The sequence below is a fragment of the Delphinus delphis genome, chromosome 14 (assembly GCF_949987515.2).
Source record: "Delphinus delphis chromosome 14, mDelDel1.2, whole genome shotgun sequence".
Taxonomy (NCBI): domain Eukaryota; kingdom Metazoa; phylum Chordata; class Mammalia; order Artiodactyla; family Delphinidae; genus Delphinus; species Delphinus delphis.
The window spans coordinates 30679426-30701248 of record NC_082696.1 but is presented as its reverse complement, the minus strand read 5'-3'; the positions used below and the strand labels follow the sequence as shown (position 1 = coordinate 30701248).

The window sequence follows — 21823 nt, the reverse complement described above, 5'->3', positions numbered from 1 at the left end:
TTTAATATTAAATTTTGGTAAATCTACTCTAAAAATTTTAGGTGTAATTTGAATAGATTATTATGTGCTGCTTCTGTTTTCTCTAGCATGATAAAGCTGACTTTTAAAAGCAGTATGTATTAATTTTGGCAATATTTTAAGTTAACTTTTACTTACTGTGACCTTTAGAACATGTATGTGTATAGCCTTGGGACTGTAAAAGCAATGTATATACAAGAAAATAGGAAAGACGTTCTTTTTGTTTGTTTGTTTTTGTTGTTATTATTGTTTACTTCAGAAATAATTACTGAAAACTATTTCTAGAAACAGTCCTAAGAAGCTGTATCCTAAAGAAGCCCCCAGTCCTGGAATGAGGTTGAGAGTTTTATACTCATAGTTAATATGCTAGGTGATTCTGAGAAAGTAACTACGCTTTCATATTCAGTCTAAAACTGTGATATTCCTCATCACTCACATAAAGATACTGTAATATATAAATAAGAAGAAACACTAATTTTGGATGAAGGAAAGGGAAAATTTTTTTTTTAAGTGACGTGGTAGATATACATGAAATTCTGTGTCTTACCTATTAGATGTTCAGCTGTCATGAGTGCTGACCTCATGTTTATTGATTTAAATTCTGGAAGGGAAAGAAATTCTGTCCTACATGTTAAATGTTTTTTATTAAAGTTGTAACATGTTTGGGGATTTTTTTTCTCCTAGGCATGGAACAAGGCAGTTGTAAGAAATATGTGTATCTGAGTAAATATCTGGGGGATATTAAAAATGTTAAAGTTATATATGGACCTGCAGCTCGATTGAGACCCTCTGATGTACCAGATAAATACTATTCATGTAAGTATATCTCTATGCTAATTTTGAATATGATTATATTCACAATACATTCCTCAGAATCATTATGTCTCTAAATTAAAGAGGATCAGTTAATTTCCTTTTCATGATTAAATCTCCAGGGCTGATCTTCTGGGATTTTATGGAACTAGATGTGAGGGCACAAGTCTAACCGCTTATCTGTTATTCATGGCTAAGAATATTATTTGATGAACTTGGTACAATTTTATGTTATCGTTGTATCTTTTGCTTGTGTTGGGTTCAAGATTACTTGTACTAGAAAAATAAAAACTTAAGAGAAAAGTTCGACTACATTTATTCAACTTTAATTAATGTCATTTCATTAAAATAATTTACCGATGTTATAGGATAATGTTCCATTATGAGGAGGAATGCTGGCAGAGATGATTAATTCTATAAGCAACTAATTTCTATTCTCAGAAATGACTTTCTTAAAGTGTTCCAAAAAACAATGAGAATGTGTTTTTTGAATAGAGAAGAAGAAATTTCACATTCTCTCTTGACCCCATGTTGTACTCAAACTAAACTACCAAGAAATTTTAAATATTCATTCTTTTGAAAGTCAAGCCTATTTCAGAACTGATTGCACCTCTATTATACCCCTCTTTTTGATTACCATCTTTGGTAATTCGCAAATACTAAGGGCAGTTTTGTTTATCTTTTTGTTACAATTACCCTTGAAATGGAAAGAGAAAAGAGCTTTTCTGGCAGTCGTCAGCATTGGATTAGGTTTGGGTATATGCAGTGCTATATGTTTCAGTAGATACTGTTGAATATTCATGAGAAGAAGTAGATTTCCCTGCAGGAAAATAGTTATGCAAATATATTAACATAGTAACCCAAAGCACAGACACTAACTTGTACAATAACAAGTTTTAATTAGTGTTTAAAAAATTTATTAAAGTAGTACATGATTGTTAGAAAACCTGTTATAAAACTATACGGGCAATGGCAGTCCCCAGAGATGTTTAGGATAGAATGGCTAAGCTTAGCCACACCCTTATCTCAATTAGGCCCCTAAGTTTCCCAATTTCAAGTAAAAATTACATATCTCTGTATCTACATTCACACATTAAAATATATATACAGTACATATTCTTTTATCTGGATAATTTTCTCAAACTTATGTAAAGTATAGCTAAAAGAATCGTAGGGAGCTGGGCAGTTACTGTTTGCATCACAGCGTACACTAAGTAAGTACACTGTGGGCTTGCTGTGAAAATTCAGTTTCAGAGCTCTTCTACCTGCCCTCACTTCTAAATCCCCCTATGTCCTTATTTGGAAATTCTGGAATTATCCTTGAATATCAAGGTATGTAAAAAGTAACAGTTTTCCACCCTAGATCCCCCTAATTCACAGCTCAGTTCCTCTCTCTAGAGATAAATACTTAGATTTGGGATGTATCTTCCCAGGTATTTGCTATGTATATGTAAAACACATTCATTTTAATTTTTACAAAGTGACATTATACAGGATCTAGATGGGTGGATGGAAGGATGGATAGATATTTGGATGCATGGACAGATAGATGGATGGATGGATGGATAGGCAGATGGACAGGCAGATGGATGAATGGACACACATATGAATGACAGATGGGTGAACTGATGTTCTATAACTTGCCTTTTCACTTAACAATAGGACATAATTTCACAGGCATGGTGGTAGTGGAGGTTGGGTGGTTCCTAAAGATCTGTCTTATTCCTGTCAATGGCTAATATATAATTGAAATCAGTGGTCCCCAACCTTTTTGGCACCAGGGACTGGTTTCGTGGAAGACAATTTTTCCACGGATGGGGAGGGGGGAGAGTTCAGGCAGTAATGCGAGCAGTGGGGAGCGATGGGGAGCGGCAGATGAAGCTTTGTTCACTAGCCCGCTGCTCACCTCTTGCTGTGTGGCCCAGTTCCTAACAGGCCGCAGACCGGTACCGGTACGTGGCCTGGGGGTTGGGGACCCCTGATTTAAATGATCTGTTTGAAACCAGCTTTGGTATTTAAATATAGGGTTTGAGTCTGACATTATATATTTTTTGTATTATTTTTATTTCTAATGGTAGCATACCATTCAACTATTAATTCTTACCTTTGCCCCCCTTCAGTTAATTATGAAGGCATTGCCAAAAACCTTTCTGTGAGTATCTTTTTTCCCCCATTACTTTGTTATTACTAGTTTTGTATAAAATATATTTAGAAGAAAGTTTCAGTATTTGTTCTTGGGATTGTAGAATTTAATCTAATTTTTTGAGTATCTGGGCCAACATTTAAATGCTCTGTAGTTTTTAAAGATCTTTAAGGACATACCCCAATAATGTAGGTTTCTAAAATTTTACGAATTTATTTATTGGCATTGTTAAATTTATATGACAGTACAAGAAATAACTGAAAACAATAGAAGGGAAAGCCCTAGAGCTGTACTACCATAAACACTGTTAGCATTATGATGTATTTTCTACCAGTCTTTCTTATGCCTATTTTTTAAAATAAGCTTTTGTCCTAGTGCTGATTTATCTATACTACATGTTTTTACTTGATAGAAAATTCTTACAATTTTAAAGAAAATTCTTAAAATTGTTATAAGTGTGTTTGAAAATATGATCATCAGTAGTAACACAAAGGTAAACGAGTGACTCAATCTAAGCATCCTGGGACTCTTATGTAATAATTATGATTTTTCTAGAAAAATAAGAATATTCAGTAGTTGGGAATATTCAACTTGTACTTTATATCGCTAGTAAGAACTCAGGTTATTTGCATCTGACTTGTTGGGCATACTGATTAAATGTTTGTGAGAAAAAATTCATATGGAGTTAGGAAGCAATTTCAAGGGACGTTTACACTTAAGAAAATATGGAAATAATGGTTTTTCTTTGCCTTCTACAATTTCAGTGCCAGGAACCAAACCAGCACTTCAAACCTTACCTGAAACATTTCTTACCCAAGCGTTTGCACTTTGCCAAAAGTGACAGGATTGAGCCCTTGACATTCTATTTGGACCCTCAGTGGCAACTTGCATTGTAAGTTCTGACAATCTCCCAGGTAAACTTAGCTTGATCTTGTAGTAATTCAAGGTAACGATTAGGCCCTTTCCAATGATGTCGTTATATGAAAACTACAAATATGATTCTCTTCACTCTATCCCAGGGTCTCTCAACCTTGGCCTATTGACATTTTGGATCAGATAATTCTTTGTGGTTGGGGAGTTGTCCTGTCTGTTGTGGGATATTTGAAAACATCCCTGGCTTCTACTCACTAGATGAAAAAACACCTTTTCTGTAGTTGTGACAACCAAAAATATCTGCAGACATTGCCTGAAGTCCCCTGGGGAGGGGAGTCACCTCCAGCTGAGAACCACTGCTCTGTCCCCTCACATCCGTCTTGATTATTTCTTATGCTCCACATTTGTGTAACCACTTGCCATTGTATCTCTTCTGCATGTTACAGTTGTGCCTAATAATACCTTCAGAGTCTGACAAATAATTGGCAAAACTCTTTATAATAATGAGCCATTACCTTCTTCATTAGACAAAGCTGTTTTTTCATTCTTGTTATACTAGTCCATTAATAAACCTCAGTTTATTGGTGTGTTCAGCAAATTATTTGGATGGTTCGTATTGTTAATATCTCAAAACTTGATCATTAACTCTGTATGGTTGCCAGGAAGCCAGGGATGATAAATACCCCTGTCCAGCAAAACCTAAGCAGGGAACCAGAATTCAGTCAACAGAACTGCACTGTCTCTGCTTTATTAGAGAGCTGTGCTTTCAGTGTTTAGAAAAAGAATATGAAAGAAGAGGAGGTCCTTACCTTCATGGGAGAACTAATATTAGTGAGCATCTACTGTGTTCTAAGCACTTCTTTAGTACAAACCGTTTAATTTTTATAAACCCAGCATGACAAATTGAAACCACGAGAAGATAATTAAATCGCCAAAGTCACAGCTGAGTAAATAGTACGGTTAGGGTTCAAAACCATGCTAATGGTTTTCTCCTTTATACCATATTGCTTATAATTGATTCGTCTACAAAATGAAAGATAAAGGTGGCTGTCCCTTAATGCTTTTCAAAGACAAGTGGTTTTACTTACTTTTTTTTTGATTCGCTTAACAATAGTTACTTATTTTTTATCAAAGAATATTAAAAAATGTACAAAAATATTAAAGAAATATATTAAAGAATAGTTACTCTTTATTAATGGAAATAATGTCATGATTGTCAGTTTTGCTTTATGAATGGACTTTACATTGTTAATTTATATTATGTGAAAATTAGGAATCCTTCAGAAAGGAAATATTGTGGAGGTGGATTTCACGGCTCTGACAATGCATTTTCAAATATGCAAGTAAGTAAACCTATTATACAGTAAAAATTATAGTTTACATCTGAAGAAAAAAACTGATATATAAAGTTTTAGACTTAAAATCATAGACTGTCATTATATGTCTTGAATGAGAATTAATGAAGCTTATAATTTCATGTAGCTGTTTTACTTTGGACATTAAATAAATTAATAGAATTTTGTTAAATATTTATATTCATGTTTTATGAATGTGACTTATACCTCATACTAAATTTCTAGTAATTATTTTGTATGTATTTGTGCTTCATTAAGAATGTTGCTCCACAGTAAATGAAAGCCAGTAATTTAATAGGTGAAAAGATATCATAGTTATGTTTCAAATAAAGATAATGCTGGGAATTCCCTGATGGTCCAGTGGTTAGGACTCCGTGCTCTCACTGTTGAGGGCCTGGGTTCAGTCTCTGGTCAGGAAAGTAAAATCCCACAAGCTACGCAGCACGGCCGCCCCCAAGATAATAATGCCTTCCATTTACCTGGCACTTTAAAAATTTCAAAATATACTCATAATAATTTTCTGATTTGATCCCTACGGCACTGTGTGTGGTGGGAAGAATGAGATTTAGATCCCATTTCACCATTGAAAAAAGATTTCATCATCATTCTGTTCTGATTGTCACGTTAGGAATTATAATGCAGTTAAGAAAAATAACCTAGATGTCCTTGGATTAAAAGTGCAACAGGGGTTAAAATAATATCCTAGAAAGTCCACTGGGCACAGTATTTTTCCACTTACCGTAATATAACCAGTTTATATATGTACAATGGGGAAGATATAAACTACCTCTTTGGTGACCAACTCCATACATAACTGAAATGAGTAGATAAACTGTTTCTTTTCTGGCCAACGTAGGCCCTCTTTATTGGCTACGGACCTGGATTCAAGCATGGCATTGAAGTTGACTCCTTTGAAAATATTGAAGTCTATAACTTAATGTGTGGTAAGTGTGAACAGGCATCTTTTCTCCCTTCTGAACACAGAGCTGGAATAGGATTATCAAAAGTAGGTCACATGTTGGGCACCTTTCTGGAAGTGATGATACGGCAAGACAGACCCTTATATTTCCACCTTTCTTCTTCCTGACCTAGAGTCATTGAAAAAATGTGCAGAACATAATCATCTGATGACTGACCTGTTCCTTGCACTAGACTGCACAGTGGTAAAGTACAGCACTCAGAGTAGGGAGGTCTGTACATCCCAAGCGCCCAGTACTTTGCCAGGCCCTGGACTTCATTAAATGACAGTTGAACCAGATCAGGGTGGAAGCCAGAGAAAAGAGTTTGGGGTTGTGAAAGGTAGACAAAACAGGTGGATCCTCTGGTAGCAATAATAGTTGAATGGATGGCAATGTCAAGGTTATAGAAATGGAGGAGGACATATGGAATATGTTCTTAGTTGACTCTGTACCTTCCAAATTAGTACTTTTATGGTTGAGTATTGCATTTTAAATATTACTTCCTTTTTCTGATAACAATACTGGGCATTTGTAAAACCTTAAATATGTTCTAAGTATAATTATTTTAGTGAGAGCCTGTGTACTTAAATGAGTTAGTATATCCTAAAGCACTTAAACAGTGCCTGGCATATAATAAGCGCTTTAGTGTATAAGTGTTTGCCATCATTATTTTCAAGAGCGTGAGTCTTAGACTTGGACAGAGCTGGTTTTGAATCCTAGGTCTACTATATTAGTAGCTTGAAATCTTGAGCTAAGCACTCTGGTTACAGGCACACCTTAGAGAAATCGCAGGTTCAGTTCTACACCACCGCAGTAAAGTGAATACTGTAATAAAGCAAGTCACGTGATTTTTTTGGCTTCCGAGTGCTTATAAAAGTTACATTTATATTATACTGTAGTCTATTAAGTGTGCAATAGCTTCTGTCTAAAGAAACAATGTACATACCTTAATTAAAAAGTACTTTATTATTAAAACATGCTAACCATCATCTGACAATGTGGGGTTGCCACAAACCAATTTGTAAAAAATGCAGTGTCTCTGAAGTGCAGTAAAATGAAGTACAGTGAAATGAGGTCTGCCTGTACTCATCTACCAGGTATTGACAATCACTTATTAAATTGTTTTGAGGATTAAGTAAGAAAAATATATTAGCATACTGATCGGCATATAATAAGCATTCAACAGGAGATAACTATATTTATTGTATACACTAAAATTTAGAAATTTTTATAGAGAAGTACAGCATGCGTATCAGTATTTCCATTGAGAATAGCATGGTCATAAATACTCTACAACCTAAGAGAGAGAGAGTTATAGTTTTATTTTAGGTAAAGAGTTAAGGACTCTTAAATAGATTTGGCTTTAAAAGATAAAATTCATAGTGCAAGTCTACTATTTATTTCGTTTGGAAATTTCTAAGTAAATCTTTATTTACCATTCTTGAAATTATGCAGATTTACTGAATTTGACACCAGCTCCTAATAATGGAACTCATGGAAGCCTTAACCACCTTCTAAAGAATCCTGTTTATACCCCAAAGCATCCCAAAGAATTCCGCTCCTTGGTCCAGTGCCCCTTCACAGGAGCCCCCAGGGAGAGCCTTGATTGCTCGTGTGATCCCTCGGTAAGTAGTCCCAAGTTTAGCCCAGTGGGTATGATTTTTTAACACCCTCTGCATAGCATATGTTGTAGAAATACATAATGATTAAATTAAAATTTATGAGTGGGAGTAAACATATATTTATTTTCAATTCCAGTGACACGTGCCGACCGTCTTATTATTTATTTTTCCTGCTCCGGGTGTTTGCACTCTCGCTCTATTTTTATTCCCCTGTGTCGAGACTTGAATTGGCTGCAGGCTGGGAGAGGTCTAGCCGAGTCCTGTAATGTCCTGAATCCCAGAATCCGTGCTGATATCCTAGCAGTGAGGTCTTTTATGAACCAATCACAATATTCCTTTTCTAAAATACATCCCAACCTATTTTAAATTTAGAGGGAAAATATCAGTTTTTGGCATGAAATGGATTTATGACACTTGTCCTTTTTTACTCCTATCATAATATACAGTTGTTGTAAGGAGATGAAAATATATGACAAGTTATGAACAAAATTGATAGTGTCCATAAAAATAGACATTTGAGTAGTTCATCTTATGCTTTCCATTTTGTTTTAGGTTTAATTTTAGGTTTAATTATAAAGACTGTTAGAGTAGAGATAAGAATTATAAAGCAGCAAGTACATTCTTGTTTTCGATGACTTGTGTTATGCTATGCTAACAATTTTGTCTTTTTGCAACTGTTATCCCTATTCTTTTATCTCTTCTTCAAAAAAAATAACTTTCACTTGCACAAAATGATTTTAAATTTATCTTTGTTCTATGGTGGAATACTGTAAAATTCATTTATTACAAAATGAAAGCATGTTTCTCAGTCCTTAAAAATTGTATCATTAATTTTTTAGATTTTGCCAATTGTGGATTTTCAGACACAGTTGAATCTGACGATGGCAGAAGGTAAGGCATGCTTAGTCTTGAGCCTGGGATGTGGAAGCAAGCTTTTTCTCAACAATGTGAACCACAGAATTAGTTTTGGGTCATTGTTTGGGAATAACCAACAAAATAAGGTGGTAATGGAGGACCACCTGATGAACCGGAGAGATTTCTTTGCTTGATAGTCTAGACTATTAGTCATAAGGAAAGAAGGCGTGTTTACAGTGGAAACAGCATGTAATATAATTAGTGGAAGCTGAATCACTCTTTATGAACTTAGTGGAGTGTTTTGAGATTTTGAAGATATTTATAGGTTTATACACTATTATAATAATAGATCCTCAGATTTCCATTTAAAATACCCATTAGCTTTCTATCTTACCTAATTCTTAGTTAATTATAAGGGAGTATAAATTGATTTATTTATCTAAAGTTATTTCTTTATAACTTTTGAATGAAAGTTAAGAATATGCAGGCAGCTGATGAAATGTGGATATTAAGTATCACTTTGACACAGTCTCTGACCCTTAAGTTACTTGGCTCACAGCTTTTTCTTGCTGGAATAAAAAGGTGAATTATGCATTCATATATGCAGAATGAATGAAGTTCTGCATTCATTTATATGAATGAAGTTCTGTTCATATAGAACTTCTCTATATAAAATCTCTGTAAATGTTCAGATTAGAGAAATCTCTGATGGCCCCATGGTGGCAAAGTTTTGTGGTGAAAAGTGACACCTTGGAACTGAGCAGATATGGGTTTGAATATGAGCTTAGGAACCGTATGTCCATTGAAAAAGCATTTACTCCCTATAAATTGCTGTTTTCTCATCTATAAAATGGGCATATAACCTTAATTCTTAGGGCTCTATAAGAATTAAATTCAATGATGTATACAATGAACTCTAAAAAAGCATCTGATGCTTGGAAAAAGGGGCAGTAAACGGTATACATACTACTGTTGTTTCATTCAGTGTAGTCTCATCATTTCAGTTTTGAACTTTTGCTTTCCAGGTACACACATCATCCAGAAAATTTTCCTTCTGTAGTGTATCCTGGAAAATAAGTAATAAAGACAATGTTAAAGTATTTTAGTAATATAATTTAAGTCCTAATTGCTGAAATTCCTAGCAATTTCATGTAGTGTCCTGTGATATCTTAGTATTACATTGATCTTTCAGAATCTTCATAGGCAAAAACTGCAGTGAACTCCTTTTATCGTAAATTGTTTATAGTTCTGCTCTTTGTAATTAGTTTAATTTTATAGTTACAAATAATTTTTCAATAGGGTTAAGTAGAGGAAAGAATTAGATCAGTGTATCATTATGTATTATCATATCAGGCACACTAAGTATATTTGAATGGTGGTTTCATTTTCCCCCTGTGACCCAAGAGAAGGCCATTAAGCGTGGCACTCTACCTTATGGAAGACCCAGAGTTCTCTGGAAGAACAGCACTGTCTGTCTGCTTTACCAGCACCAGTTTGTGAGTGGTTACAGCCATGACATCCTGATGCCCCTTTGGACAGCCTACACCGTCGACAGAAATGCAAGTATTTGTCACCTCTTTATCTCTGTGTGGTTATTTTGTATTATCATTAAGCAAAACATTGAAAGCATAGTTTCTCACTGTCAATCTTGGCTCTGTAATCAGTTCCCAAATTAGAAGATCACTGAACTGAGAGTCAGAAAAATTAGATTCTGGTTCTAGCTCTGCTGCTAACTAGCTACGTGACTTTGACACTCAGAGCAAACTTCTTTTGTGAAATGAGGGTGTGCAGTGAAGATTTCTCCCTTGCTTTTGTTTTTTCTCAGTTTTAATATTTGATGATTCTAATTTCTAATTTAATGAACTCAGTTTTACAATCAATTTATCTCAAAATACATAGCTGTGTAAGTACAAGGATCTCCCTTGGCTGCCCAAATCGTAGGGGGTCCTCAGTGATGGAGAAGGCCATTAAAGTTCACTTACCTCACTGTGTATACCACCTATAGGAAGACACCCACACCAAACCAGGGAAAGGTCAGGGATCCTGTCTACCACCCAGACTAGAAGAGTTTGGCTTTGAAAGAAGTAGGGGAAAATATCCCAGAATAAGACCACCATTCCCCCTCACTCTCATCCCTTGGGTGCAGTGGTAGAAAGATAAATGATGAAGGAAATAGGCCTTGAGAAAGAGAATGGGGGGAGGAGATGAGATTTAGATCTTATCCGGAAGTGAAGTTTTAAACTAGGCTGACCAGATTTTCAAAAACTGAAAATGTCTGGCAAGCTATAGGATGCCCTTAAGGGATGGAAATGGGATTTGAGAGAGCTTAGTTGACTGTAGCAGTTAGATTTTAAAAACAGAGCTTTTGTTACTACTCACTAAGACTGCTAAATAAAAAGATAGGGAGACGTGTATATATATGTAATTTCGGTATATTGAATACACACAGACATTTCACATATTAACATGTTTTTACCTTAATTTGATTTTTAATTTTTAAAGAGCATCTTCAAACACTTTAAACACATTTTACTTGACTTTGTAGTATATAGCAGTTTACCCAGTGTTTTGTAGGTCCCCATCCTATTTATTGTTGTTTAATACCTTAATTATGGTGTTCTTGGACTCTGAATTTTCAGTCTTCTTATATAATGAAAGCTGCAAAAATTCAGAGTCATCACTACTCCTGAGATTTTCATATCAAATTGCTGTTCAGTGGCTTTTCTCCACCCCCTAAGCCCCACTACTTTTGTTGTTGTGGCTGTGTTGGATATGAAAGAGTCTGATCTCTAAAAATCAGCAATTCACTACACAAAAGTTTTGAAACTGAGCAGACAAAAACATTATAAACAAAATTAGCACAACATAGTAGGAAAATATTTGCACATATATGATTAATACCCTAATATTTTAAAGAGTTCTTACACGTCGGTTAGAAGCAAGATGAATACTCTCGCAGAAAAATGGAAAATGATGAAGGACATGACCGGCAGCCAGAACTCCATGATTTTATGTTGTGGTTCACCTTTAACTATTTATAAAACTCTCTCTTTTTCTTCCGTATGCCTGATCCCTGATGGTCCTTTTCATTTTGTTCTTCAGGATAGTTTCTCTACAGAAGACTTTTCCAATTGTCTTTACCAGGATCTCCGAATTCCTCTTAGACCTGTCCATAAATGTTCGTTTTATAAAAATAACACTAAACTGAGTTATGGGTTCCTTTCCCCACCACGTAAGTCTCTTCCTCTTTGGCCTTCCCTTTCCCTTATCTTCTCTCTCTCTTGCATTTCCTTTTCTTTCTTATGGGGCAGTGTACGTCTTGTTTATTTATTGGTGAAAACTGTGAATGGGAGATAGAACTATTAGGGAAAATTGTCAAGTGTCTAAAACTTGAGTTTTGGAAACCTTTTTACTTTTGTTTGGAGGGTGATGGATTTAGTGCAGGCCCTGTAGGTAGAACATTCTTCACTTTTCCGCATTTCTTTTCGACAGAATTTGGGAAAACTCAGGTCAGAAGGCTGCATCAGGGTTCTTAGGAAGGAGATATCATTTTGTTGTTTGAAAAGAAGAATGTGACTTGTCAAAGAATTAGGTAAAGGGAGAGCCTAAGTGTGCTTGTTCTTTCACTGATACAAGGCCCCCAGGGAATGGCTTTTTTGGAAGTTAAGTGTTCTGTGTTTTCAAGTGGCAGACTTGTATGTGAATGAGAAGACAATTTGAATCTGTCCTAAAAAGGCAAAACTCAGAAGCCTCCAGGTGCTCAAGTACACTCAATATCCAATCGAGTCCCCAGAGCAAGCTTCCGAAGTCAGAACTTGGCTATTGCATTATAAAAATAGACAGGTCTAAGCCAGAAGTCCATACAAAGAAGCCTTGTACGGCATTTTGGGGCAGACATCCTGTGATGTTTTTTCTAGTTAGTAGGTGTTGTTCTGAAGCCAGATATTCTCTTTTTTTCTTTTCACTCTGAGAGAGTTTAAGGAAAGAAGATTGTTAACACTATATACTTTAGTCGAAATAAGGCAAATGAGGTAAAATTTGAATATGTTTAATTTGGGAGCTTCATGTTAAAGATTCTGTTTCATTGATAAATTCATCTTGAAGAAGAAAAGATCCAAATATTTTGTTTTTTTTAAGGGACTTGACCAAACACATTGCATTTCCCCTTGACCCAGTACCTGGGAAAGTTTTACAAGTTTAAGATGATACTCAGCTGATGTTTTTAAATGCCTCCCATGAGAAAGTATAATTCCTGGTGTTATTTGTGAAGAATGAAATAGTTGACCTTGTTATTTTCTTTGTAGAATTAAATAAAGGTTCAAGTCAAGTATATTCTGAAGCATTGCTTACTACTAATATAGTGCCCATGTACCAGAGTTTTCAAGGTAAAAAATTTTAATCTTATATCTCATAATTTCAATGAATTTCCCTAAATTATAGGTATGATTTATATGTAATAAGACTGATGCTGTAAATTAAATGACTAAACATCAGATATGTTCTTATAGGTTTGTTTAACTTTGAGAATACCAGTACATAAAAAATTCTACAAGTATTAGAATTATGATATATTCCTATAGTTATTATTATGCTTTGTACTTAAGTGTTTACAAGCATTTCTGGTGGAAAAAGTATGTAATGTTCTTCCTAAGTTATGTAGCTAATACGGTCTACTAACATATATTAAATTTCAGTCTATTGTACTATTTAACTGTTTGGAAGTTCTTGATAGTTGTTTTTTATTTTAAAAGGAATAGATTTTACATCATTATTAATTATTGCAATACTTGACTCTTATAAGAATAAGTACACATTTATACTTTGTGACATATAGAATTTCAAAATATAGAGCATATGAGGAAATTTTTACTCTAATTTACATCTAGAATGCTTTTGAATATTTCAGAAAAATTCAGATATTAACAATAAATTTGAATAACCTGCCTTGTTTGTGTTCATGATTTTTTTTTTATGCTTAATGATGATGTGTGATCACAGCTTCATGATAATGCACATGTTTAAGGATGGCTGAAATAGAGTTGAATTCAGCATTTGCTGGTTAGTCCTTCCAAGGGCCAAAGCTGAACAATGTATTTTTGGCCAAACTTGACTTTATCCCTAATTATGACAGACGCTAATTCGGAATCATGGTGTTGATTTATTTCACATGACAACATGGCGCCTTGTTCTTTTGAAACTATACTGTCCTCCTCCTTGTTTCAGTTACATGGCACTACTTTCATGGCACCCTACTGCAAAGGTATGCTGAAGAAAGAAATGGTCTCAATGTTGTCAGTGGTCCCGTCTTTGATTTTGATTATGACGGACATTATGATTCCCTGGAGACTCTGAAACAGTAAGAACGTATTTCATTTCCTCTTAAAAACAGCTCTCAAGTGAGATTACCATCCAGCTGAGTCAGCAGAACCTTTTCTATCTGATACTGTTCATATTTATGTACATGACATTCCTGATTACGCTGGAAGCCCCTTGAAATATCTGATTGATTTTGATGTTTTGCTCAGTGTTAAATATTTTTTAGATGAAAGTAGTGTTTATCGCCCACTCAGCTCAGATGAATAATTCTGTAGTTCCTATTAAATACTGAACTCTGCCTTTGTTAAGAAGATAACATCAGTGTTGAAAATCTCTCTGTGTGGCTGTTGTTAAGATACTGTCTCAACTTGCATACTGCCAATTAGAAGATGAAGAATGATATAGTGTGGCTGGAGGCACCCCGAGTCAAGGAAGCAGAAGGCTTATAAAGCGGTAGTGCCCCAGGGTTGCCCCTGGTCTAATGTCACAGCTTTTACCCAAGTCTGCCGGGAGGGGAATGATACAGTGACCTTCTTGAGAAGCCATCAGTGGTGCTGTTTTTATAAAGGAGAGGGGAAGAACATTTTAGAGACTAGTTAATCTTTATTAAAACAATAATTAACAATATTTTTGGGAGCAATTTTGTTGCTATTCAGACTGTAAGAAAAAGAGAGTGAAACATCCACTGAGATTCAGCCCCTTTCTGAGAACCACTCTCTCAGGCAGATTTAGGGATTACTGTTACACACATACACCTGTGACCACTTTAGTTTGTAAAATTACATTTTTCTTGTTGTTGTTTTTACTATATCCCTTGAGGCATAAGGGTCCCACGTAAATGCCTCAGAGATGACAGCAGTAGAACGGGTAAAGAAGAGAACTTATACCTTTCCCATTCACAGCTTCAACCAACGCGCTGTTTCCATCTATTTTATGTATCATGGTTCCACATACGATTATGTTTAAAAACAATGATACCACTACCTTAAATTTTGAAAGATGCTAAAATACCACCCAAACAAATCTAGGTTGTCTTTTTTTAAAATTTCAAACAAGTCTAGTTTTGAGACCAAAGGAAATGGCAGAATTAAGATGAGGTAAAAGTGTCACTTGGGACACCTTTGAGAATATGCTTCAATTTAAAAAAAAAAAAGTTATGGGATAGGAAAGAAGATCCAGGTAAAACATAGGAGAATTCATAGGTTCTCTGAAGGATCTAGAATAAAAAAGTCCCAGACCAGTTCTCTTTCACTCTCTGTTCATAACTGCCTAGAATATAAAAGACTATCAGTAATGCTTTAGAGTCTTGGTTGTACATATTCAAAATTGATATTTTTCTCTTTAGTGTCTCAATTTCAGTTTGTTAATGTAGAATTACCTCCCCAAAAATCCAAAGTTTAATAAATTTCTATAGAAATCACATTATTTGGATTGTGTTTAGCTGTCTTCTAATTCTTATTCTTTCTCTATCTGGCAGAAAATGTTGAGGTATTATGATAACTAGCTTCTTACAGTATGTTTAATTATTTGACTGAATTTTATTTTGGGATGTATTATATTAACAATATACTTGAGTGAAATATTCAATAAGAGGAAGATAGATATTTCTTTCTTAAAGTGAATATCACCATATTTTACAGAAACAGCAGAATCATCCGTAATCAAGAAATTCTGATTCCAACTCACTTCTTCATTGTGCTCACAAGTTGTAAAGATACATCTCAGACTCCATCACAGTGTGAAAATCTAGATACCTTGGCTTTCATTTTGCCTCACAGGACCGATAACAGTGAGAGCTGTGCTGTAAGTAACCTTTTTCAATTTACCTTAAACATTGATACATAAATATGTTTGTGTGTGTCATATCTAACATAACTGGTACATACATGTACTTCGAAATTATAGGGTGGTTTTAAATTTGACCCTCTAAGATGACATATCTTCAGAGAAGATCATTCTTGTCTCTTAAAAGCACTAACAGTAAGATCAAAATGTCAAAACTTAGTGACTTCGTATGGCTTAGCCATTAAATCCATGTATGAATTCTGGGCCCTTCCCTGCAAAAAAAGGCAGCAATAGACTTATGCTTACATTTCACTGACCACAGTGATGTTAAGTGCCATGAATTAGTCACTGCGTTTCTTTTCCATCTGTACATTCCAAAAGCTATGGTACCGATATCTTAAATACAAGCGTTTAACAAATTCTATAACGGCAGTGTAATTAGAAGACACTAAATATTGAACGTGATCCAGAAGGAGGATTATTTGAAGGTGTATCACACATACTTACAGAAATGGTGACTAAGGATTAGCTGGATATTGGCCTGAGAGAACAGATCCCTTGTGTGTACTTTTTATTTATTCCTGTAAATATTGGAACAGATGGCAGATATCTACTGGCCAAGTAGTCTATTGAGTCAGAGAGTGAGGACTGCTGCAGAGGAGGAGACTGATTGGAGCAGCAGTTTTGGGTAGTGGATGATTGGAGGCTAATGGGAAAGTGGAAATTATTGGTCTGTTCCTCTTTATGTGAAACGTCTATATTTGCCATTTCCAACTAACTATCTTAAGGGTACATGAACCTTTATTGAAGTATGCCTTTAAAGTATAATCATAGCACACCAACCAGTGGATATATTCTTCATCTGACTTTCTCCAGTAGCCATTTTCAGAAAAATGTATACCAACACATGGATGTATGATTTCCATCCCTGTTACCTGCCTTAGCTACCATCTCTGCTTCCATGTGCCAGAGCCTAAGGCTTTAATTCTTTTTCGATCTCGTATTAGCTAAAACTTCACCACCTCACCAGAAATGAAAGTGCGTTTTACCACTTCCCCTAATCCTTTCTTCATCACAACCACATAGATAACTGAGTCGGATAAGAACTAGCGTTTGTACAGTGCATTTGCACACATCATTACATTTGATCTTCAGAGTAACCCAGTAAGGAGGGTGCAGGTAAGAGAATTAGGATTCAGATGTTAAATAACTTGCCTCAGTTTACCTGGTAGGATAATGGTAGAAACAGGACTTGAATCCAAGTTTCTTTATGGTAATTTCCATATCCTTTCTACATGGCATGTTGCTTCTGTTTTCTAACATTTTTTAACCCCGTACTGTTGACGTTTCTTGCACCAAAGTAATAGAGGAACATCTGTTCCACATATACTTTTCCCAGATTTGATACATCTATTAAACAAGCATGCATGGTACATATTAGATAGCGAGCTACTCAAGAGCAGGGATTATGCCTAACAACTCTCGTGGTATATGCCATTTAAAAGCCAAGGTGTCACGGCTGATTAAAATGGGGGAGATGGAAAGTTCATAGGGAAGGTTAATTGACTGCTCTCCAGTGACTTTTCTTCCTTTCCCACGCTCATAGCATGGGAAGCATGAATCCTCATGGGTTGAAGAGTTGTTGAGGCGACACAGAGCTCGAATCACAGATGTTGAACACATCACTGGACTCAGCTTCTATCAAGAAAGAAAAGAGCCAATTTCAGACATTTTAAAGTTGAAAACACATTTGCCAACCTTTAACCAAGAAGGCTGATGTTTTTTATTCCGGAACCACGCCATAAATCTTTTTGAAAGAACCTTCTATTTTATACATCCTCTATTTACACTATTGCATTGTTTGGAGACTGTTGACCAGAGTTAGAACTGGGAATCCTCTTGTGATACACAACCATCTCAGGGAAACTTGTGGCCTCCGCATAACAGTAGGAAAGTGTTCCTATTGAGTCACGCACGTGTCTGAATGTGTAAGAATTGTTCAGATTTGGGAATAAAGACAGACCATACCTAAAACTGCTCTTCTACTTCTCTTAAGGGCAGAAGTAGCTGTGAACATTCTCTGGACACCAGATGTTTGAATCTTACTATCATTAATAAACTTCTATGTTGCTGGCAAACACTACACTAATGAGTAGGATTGGAATAGGCCATGTTTCATTCGTTTCTTCATAAGAATTGAAAAGTGATTCTGGATTCTTTTTAACTTGGAGTTTATTTTAATTTTAATCATAAAAGTTAATGGAAGCAACGATATTTGAGGCCCTATTTCTATCTTTTCTGTACAGCCCCTCAAAAGCCAAAGTATGTAATCCTGTGTTGTTTTTTAACTGTGACTGGGCTTCTTCAGACTTAATGATTCTTTCAAGTTAAACTTTGAGGGAAGACCTGTATTGAGTACATCTTTTTTATAAAATTTTACTCAACATGTGTACCAAAGAAGAAAAATATTCCCATCCTTCTCACTGGTATTTAACATAGGTTGAAAATAACTCCCCAAATGGTGGTTTTAGACTGTTAAAAGTGTGTCTTGTCTTAGTGAAGCTTCACAGAGCTTGTCAACTCATGCAAGGTGGCATTTTTCATCCAGATAGTAGGAATGTTTTCCTCTGTGCACAAAAAACGATGCTACCAGCAGCAGAGCTATACTGTTCTGAGCTGTTCAGTTTGAAGTTCCATTGATTTGAAGAGAATGTGTTACCATCATTTTATATCTTCTCGGTAGTCATGATAAATGAACTTGATTTCTCTGCTTCGTAGACTATACCCTTTAGTACCAACCTGTGGACTTTCAAAAGCTACATTCACTTTTAGGCTACTTGGGTCTGATATAAGTGCTATATTAATTCAACAAAGATCTGTATTTGTCCTTCATATGATACTTGTTCTTCAAAAGCATAGGGGCCACAAAGACCTAATTTAGATAATACAATTTGCATCTGAAAATTATTTACTAATTTAGAAAGTCTCATTGGTTTTGTTTTAGTCCCACAGATCCCTGAGTTTCTGTACATTTTTTTTCCCCAGTCTGTTTTTTTCTTTGTTGTTCAGATTGGGTAATTTCTATTTCTCTATCTACAAGTTCACGGATTCTTTCCTCTGTCTAATCCATTCTGCTGTTGAGCCCACCCACTGATTTTTATATTTCAGCTATTGTGTTTTTTTATTTCTAAAATTTCCGTTTGATTCTTCTTTGTAGCTTTTATTTCTTTGCTGAGAAATTTTATCTCTTTGCTGAGACTTTCCATTTTTGCATTTGTTTCAAACATGTTCATAATTGCTTCCTGAAGATTTTTATGATGGCTGTTGTAAAATCCTTGTCAGATAATTTCTACGTGTGTCATCTTTGTGTTCGCATCTATTGTCTTTTTTCATTCAAAAAGATTTTTCTGGTTCTTGTAGTGAATGATTTTCAGCTGAAACCTGGATATTTTAGGGATTATGTATGAAACTAGGGATCTTATTTAAACCTTCTGTTTTAGCTGACTTTCTCTGTCATCACCCTAGCAGGGGAATTGGGGGCACTGTTTCATTATTGCCAGGTTCCTTACTCAGCCTCTATTGACATGGGGTAAGAGGGGACCCTTGTTACTAGGCAGGGTGAGAATTCAGCTTCCCACTGGGTCTCCATTGATGCTTCCCTGGCTGAGATGTGCAGGGCACCTTGTTACTGCCCCCATGTGGTCTCCACTGATGTTGTGGACAGGGGTGGCAGGGAAGACTTTATTGTCACTAAGTTGGAATGAAATTACCAGTTTCCTACTCAGTCTTCTCTGATGCTATCCTGGCAGAGGACTTGGGGCACCTTTTCACAACCTGGCAAACCACTGTCTTTGCTGGCATGGGTGGGATCATGGTCTTTTATGTGGTGTGTAGTTGGAGTGGAGCAGTTACTGTTTTCTCCCTTGCTAGGCCACTCCTCTTCTGGTTCTTTGGCTGGTGAGATAGCAGGCCTTTCTTGGGACTTCTTTTTGTCTGTACTCATTGACATTTCCAGGTTGCCGACTTCTTCAGCAACAAGTCTGGCATATATGAACTAAAAGAAAACCCAGCAGAACTCATTACAGTGTTGTTCCTTGGGTCCCGAGATCCCTAGCCTGTCTGCCTTCTCCTCTCCACCTTTCAGAATCTTCCTATGTTTGTTTTATATATAATAACGAAGATTTTTATCTGCACTTAGCAGAAGGATATCTACTTCTTTATAGAAGTGTCTCATTGATTTTTATATATTTTTCAAAACACATGCAGACACAGTTACCTCTACATAGAGCATCTTAGCAGATCTTAATCAAATGGATAGATGCCTTTCTCCTTTGCCAGACAGCAGGAATACAGAGAAAAGCGAGTTACGATCCTTCCAGTCTTGGTGAGAGAGAGGAGGCAGCAGAAGTGTAAGTGATCCCTAAAAGATGGTAAATGTTACGATGGAGCCATGGGCAGGGTGCCAGGGAGTACAGAGCAGGCACTGGGTGCTGCTTGCCAGTATCAGCAGTGGCTTCCCAGAGGCGGTAATGATTGGGCTAGGACTTGAAGGACGCATTGGAGCTCTGCAGGTGAATAGGTGAAAAAACGGCATTCTAGCCTCCCTTGGGTGGATACATTTGGGGCATTTTTCCCTTGACTGCTACTTCTGATACTTTCTAGAAGTGTCACTGTGACCAACTTACAATATACAACTATTTCATTTTTCTTACTTTGTTAATCTCCCGTTCTTAAAGGAAATGTCAGACTATAAATTCTGTGCTGATTCTTTAAAGGAAAAGGCATCCACATCTGTTCCTGCTTAGCTTTCGGTTGCTCTTATACAATATGCTTTTTTTTCCTCTTGTCTTGAAAGAGACCCTTTCTTGCACTCTTTCATCTACTTAAGACATGTGACTAGTCCCCAGTTTGAATGGTAAATTCACATGATCATATATGGAAAAGTATGTATCCTACTTTTTTCAATAAAGGCTATTCTTTCCTTTTCAAATGCACAGCAAAACCTTTATTTATCCCTAATTTTGCTGCCATGCCTCCAGTCAGTACTTCTTAAATGAGGTAAGTAACTCTCATGCATAATTTTCTAGCTGGTTAGTTTATTCACGGCAGAGCAAAAAATCAGGTGAAACCTAAAGATATTTCCAAGAATCAGAGAAAAGAGGGCAAACCTTAGGGGGAAGAAGGCGAATGTTCACATTCTAGCAGGGTAAAGATGTATGCAGAGCATGGTTAGGCCAGTTGGCCTGGTTGGTCCTGTTTAAGGAGATAAGACCCACCGGGATAGAGCTGAACCACTGAGTCCTCCAGGATAGGCTACGGCCACCCCCCCCCCTTGACTATTTTCTGCCACTAGCTGCAATAACTGTCCAGCCCGGATCTGTGGGTACGTGTTTATCTGTAATTGAAACTGTTGTTTGAACTTCGAAACTGAATGTGATTATACTTCACGCTGAAGCCTGTCACAGGAATTTGGTGTGTGGGTGCTTTCATAAGCACCAAGTTAAATTTTATCATGGCTGTAGTCCAAGGGCATTTTCCCTGATTTTTTGGCCAGTCTAAATATTGTAAGGTAGGGAAAAAAAAACAAAACCCAAAAACCAAAAACTTCTATAGAATAAGTGTTTCTAAGCTAAGAAATGTGAATTTACAAATAAAAGTTGTATATACAGAATCTTGGCTGCTTTCCTGCGTGGGTGTGTGTTTGGAGGGTGGGGTCAGGAAGGGCGGGTGGTGGTGTTTCTCCAGGGATTGCTGCTCAGTACAAGGGTTGTAGACAAATAACTCCAGCTGTGTTGTCAGGAGGAGGAAAAAAGATCTGAAGTTCATTTCAGGTTCACAGAGTTGACCGTTTCTGATTTGTGACCTATATCCTTGTTTGTGTTATTTTAATTACATTTAGTCATACTTCTAGGTAACAGCGAGTGACAGGCATATATAAATATCTTTCCAGTATTTCAAACGGTCTGAAACCAGGAGGAAAGTCTCCAACTTGTAACTTCCATAGATTTTTTTTCAACATAAAATTTTTGCATTTATCCTTTCTGTGATAGATAAATAATGAGTGAAAGAAAAGATATTTGCTAG

At 36.0% G+C, this 21823-nt stretch overlaps 1 protein-coding gene across 2 annotated transcripts in view; it reads left to right on the top strand.

The window, feature by feature from the left end:
• Positions 1-21410, top strand: part of ENPP1 (ectonucleotide pyrophosphatase/phosphodiesterase 1) — a 76776-nt gene extending 55366 nt beyond the window's left edge. For both annotated transcript variants that reach the window (XM_060029947.1, XM_060029946.1), the window contains exons 13-25: positions 703-834; positions 2952-2983; positions 3739-3866; positions 5121-5190; positions 6059-6146; positions 7617-7786; positions 8623-8674; positions 10043-10197; positions 11741-11870; positions 12943-13023; positions 13862-13994; positions 15595-15757; positions 17346-21410. In XM_060029947.1, the coding sequence (XP_059885930.1) occupies positions 703-834; positions 2952-2983; positions 3739-3866; positions 5121-5190; positions 6059-6146; positions 7617-7786; positions 8623-8674; positions 10043-10197; positions 11741-11870; positions 12943-13023; positions 13862-13994; positions 15595-15757; positions 17346-17516 (1505 nt within the window). In that variant the 3' untranslated portion in view covers positions 17517-21410. The remainder of the gene's footprint in view (positions 1-702; positions 835-2951; positions 2984-3738; positions 3867-5120; positions 5191-6058; positions 6147-7616; positions 7787-8622; positions 8675-10042; positions 10198-11740; positions 11871-12942; positions 13024-13861; positions 13995-15594; positions 15758-17345) is intronic.
• Positions 21411-21823: the final 413 nt, after the last annotated feature.